The sequence below is a fragment of the Piliocolobus tephrosceles genome, unplaced genomic scaffold, assembly GCF_002776525.5.
Source record: "Piliocolobus tephrosceles isolate RC106 unplaced genomic scaffold, ASM277652v3 unscaffolded_25975, whole genome shotgun sequence".
In the NCBI taxonomy this organism is placed as follows: Eukaryota; Metazoa; Chordata; class Mammalia; order Primates; family Cercopithecidae; genus Piliocolobus; species Piliocolobus tephrosceles.
In genome coordinates this window covers 1-3,900 of record NW_022308726.1, presented here as the reverse complement: position 1 = coordinate 3,900, position 3,900 = coordinate 1, and the positions used below count along the sequence as shown (strand labels likewise).

The 3,900-nt window shown below is 46.1% G+C and overlaps 1 protein-coding gene across 1 annotated transcript; it reads left to right on the top strand.

Moving 5' to 3' along the window:
• Positions 1–795: 795 nt before the first annotated feature.
• Positions 796–3,522, top strand: LOC113221574 (GON-4-like protein). Its single transcript, XM_026450898.2, has 2 exons — positions 796–1,365; positions 2,902–3,522. Exons 1-2 carry the CDS (start codon positions 1,114–1,116, stop codon positions 3,145–3,147), a joined length of 498 nt encoding a protein of 165 aa, XP_026306683.1. The 5' UTR covers positions 796–1,113; the 3' UTR covers positions 3,148–3,522.
• The last annotated feature ends 378 nt before the right edge of the window (positions 3,523–3,900 follow it).

Below are 3,900 nucleotides of genomic sequence, written 5' to 3'. Positions count from 1 at the left end.
CAGAGTGGATAGCTTATAAACAGGTGGAGGATTTCCAGAGGAAACCCTCTGGATCTCTTCTGCAACCCCCCACCCCCAAAACACGTTTAATGTGTTATCTTTGTGGAGAACAGATACTCAGAAATTTTTAATTTGATTCTTATCTATTGTTAGATTTATATTAGCTTCCTTCACTTTCTTTTTTTTTTCTTTTTTTTATTTTTTTGAGATGGTGTCTTGCTGTGTCGCCTAGGCTGGAGTGCAGTGGCGTGATCTCGGCTCACTGTAAGCTCTGCCTCCCAGGTTCAAGCGGAACTCCTGCCTCAGCCTCCTGAGTAGCTGGGACTACAGGCATCCACCCCCACACCCAGCTAATTTTTGTATTTTTAGTAGAGACAGGGTTTTACCATGTCAGTCAGGCTGGTCTCGAACTCCTAACCCTAGAATCCACCCGCCTTGGCCGGGCGCAATGGCTCAAGCCTGTAATCCCAGCACTTTGGGAGGCCGAGACGGGTGGATCACGAGGTCAGGAGATCGAGACCATCCTGGCTAACACGGTGAAACCCCGTCTCTACTAAAAAATACAAAAAAACTAGCTGCGTGTGGTGGCGGGCGCCTGTAGTCCAGCTACACGGGAGGCTGAGGCAGGAGAATGGCGTAAACCCGGGAGGCGGAGCTTGCAGTGAGCTGAGATCCGACCACTGCACTCCAGCCCAGGCAGAGCAAGACTCAGTCTCAAAAAAAAAAAAAAAAAAAAAAAGGAATCCGCCCGCCTTGGCCTCCCAAAGTACTGGGATTACAGGCGTGAGCCACTGTACCTGACCATTCACTTCATTAAACTGATTGTTACCTTATCTATCATGTGTGGGGCTAAGACCCATGTTTGTTTCAGGAAACACTGCTTGTTCCTCATCCAGACATAGTCTCTCAAGAGCACTACAGAAGCCACAGTCGCTCTTTAGACTTCCTTTCTCAATATGAAGTAGCTGATTATCTTGTCATCCCAATTAAGGCAGTTACACTGCAGACTCTGCATAGAGCTGACTTGACAGACTTACTTCTCATACCATTTTCCCAACAACCTTTTCCTTGACTTGCTCCATAATATTGAATAGGATTTGGCTGGGGTGGTGCATGTGGTGGAATGGGAAGAGCAGGGGTTTAGGGACAGAGAAACAATCTTTTTCATGTGTGCTACAAGGAGAGAGCATCAAAGCTGCTGGAAAGGGCCGGAACAATCATCGAGCTCGCAACAAGCGGGGAAGTCGGGCTCGGGCCAGCAAGGACACCTCCAAGCTGCTGTTGCTGTATGATGAGGACATTCTCGAACGAGATCCCCTCAGGGAGCAGAAGGACTTGGCCTTTGCCCAAGCTTATCTGACCAGGGTAGGCAAATGCTGCTTCCTGTTACTGCCAGTTTCTGTGAATGTGGCTGCTTCTTCAAGGGAGATGTTTTTAAAAATGACATCTGTTTTTCAGGCTATACAACAGGCATCATATTCCTCTATGTTGGCTTTTCTGGCAAAAGATCTCTGTGACAGAACCACAAAGAGACATAGAATTCAATCATAAGTATGTTTATTGTTAATACCCTGCCATCATCCTTCTGTTTACTAGAGATTGGCAGAAAAATGATACCACCATCATCAGTGGGAGGTTGTGACTTTATTAGGTGGGCTGATAAGGACCTTTATAGAAACTTTGGCTTGAGAAGAAAGACAGTGGGTACACTGGCCAGCAAGTGGATTTCAGAGAAATACATTGCTCTTAAGACATGAACCAGCTGGGCATGGTGGTTCACATCTATAGTCCCAGCACTTTGGGAGGCCGAGGCAGGTGGATCACCTGAGGTCAGGAGTTCGAGACCAGCCTGGCCAACGTGGTGAAAACCTGTCTCTACTAAAATACAAAAATTAGCTGGGCGTGGTGGTGGGCACCTGTAATCCTAGCTACAGGGGGAGGCTGAGGCACAAGAATCATTTGAACCCGGGAGATGGAGGTTGCAGTGAGCCAAGATCGCACCACTGCATTCCAGCCTTGGTGACAGGGTGAGACTGTGTCTCAAAAAAAAAAAAAAAAAAGACATGAATCAGGCTGGGCGTTGTGGCCCTTGCATATAATCCCAGCACTTTGGGAGGCTGGAGTAGGGGAGGATTCCTTGAGTCCAGGAGTTCAAGACAGGCCTGGGCAACATAGGAGACCTCCAACTCTACAAAAATTAAAAAATCAACTAAGCATGGTGGTACATGCCTGTGGTCCTAGCTACTTTGGGAGGCTGAGGTGGAAGGATGACTTGGGCCCAGGTGGTTGAGGCTGCAGTGAGCCATAATTGCATCAGTGCACTCCAGCCTGGGCAACAGAATGAGACCCTGTCTCAAAAAAAAAAAAAGACGTAAGCGCCAACCTCTTCTTAGTAGTGTCCTGGAGAACTATATTCTTCTGTTGGTAACCACCTGGTTCCTTTATCCCCCTGGAAAGCTGAATACTGGCAATGATAGTCATAGCTTTTTCTTATCTCCTAATGTTTTACTGATATTCCTAACTTAGGTATTATTTACTCTCAGGTTATGCCCATGCTGAAATACATGTACAAACACATGTTACCTATTTCATTATGGGGATGTAATCAGTAAGGAAAGGTTAGGGCTGCAACCCAGAGAAAAGCATTACTTGGTTTTGTGGGTAGAGCTGTGGAACTTGGAAAATGGTTTCTCACTTGCTCACTCCCAGAAAAAGATCTTTACCTTGCCTATTGCTCTGTGTCTTCCATTAACAGTCAGATGTTAAGATCTGTTGGAGGCACAGCCTCTGATGGATAATTCTTGGAGCTCTCTAACCATAACCCTGCCTTCTCCCTTGTACTCTTATTGCTTGTTGTGGCCCAAATAAAGGGTGTTGATGATTGAAAGTCTTCCCGTGTAGGTACGAGAAGCCCTACAACATATCCCTGGCAAGTATGAAGACTTCCTTCAAGTCATCTATGAATTTGAGTCAAGTACCCAGAGACAGACGGCTGTAGATCTCTACAAAAGCCTGCAAATTCTGCTCCAAGACTGGCCTCAGCTGTTGAAAGACTTTGCTGCTTTCCTGTTACCTGAGCAAGCTCTGGCCTGTGGATTAGTAAGTGAATGGGGAAAAAAGTACACTGGGACTTCTGGATCCGAGTGAGAATGGGATTGAATGGGGTTGAATAAGACTGTTTCAATCTCCCAACTCCTTCCAGACACACAGACATCCCCTAGCCCAAAGTGATAAGAGCCTCTGTCTTTTCAAGGGATTATCTTTCCAATCCCATGCTCCCATTTTCTTTACATGATAAATGAGAGGGTTTTACCTGTAGTTGCCAAAGGAGACTTTAGGTGAGTCATATGCTCTCTGCTTCTCACTGGTATCAAACCAGACATTCATTTAACAAGTATTTGTTAAGTGCCTCCTAACTGTCAGACAATTCCTGACCTCGATTGCTAAGAATATAGCAATTACAAAAGACTAAAATCCCTGCCCTCATGGAGCTTACATTTTCATGGGGAAGTTCAGATGATATTCCAGAAAACATATATATAATATATAAAATATAAATTATAAAAATAAATATAGGCCGGGCGCCGTGGCTCACGCCTGTAATCCCAGCACTTTGGGAGGCCGAGGCAGGCGGATCACGAGGTCAGGAGATCGAGACCATCCTGGCTAACACGGTGAAACCCCGTCTCTGCTAAAAATGCAAAAAAAAATTAGCCGGGCGTGGCGGCGGGCGCCTGTAGTCTCATCTACTACTTGGGAGGCTGAGGCAGGAGAATGGTGGGAACCCGGGAGGCGGAGCTTGCAGTGAGCCGAGATCGTGCCACTGCACTCCAGACTGGGCGACTGAGCAAGACTCTGTCTCAAAAAAGAAAAGAAAAAAAAAAAATATATATATATAAA

Excerpts from the sequence above, each read along its gene's own strand:
- LOC113221574 (XM_026450898.2), top strand. The coding sequence starts at position 1,114 with ATGTGGTGGAATGGGAAGAGCAGGGGTTTAGGGACAGAGAAACAATCT. Across the intron at positions 1,366-2,901 it reads CCCAAGCTTATCTGACCAGG|GTACGAGAAGCCCTACAACA; the intron begins GTAGGCAAATGC and ends CTTCCCGTGTAG.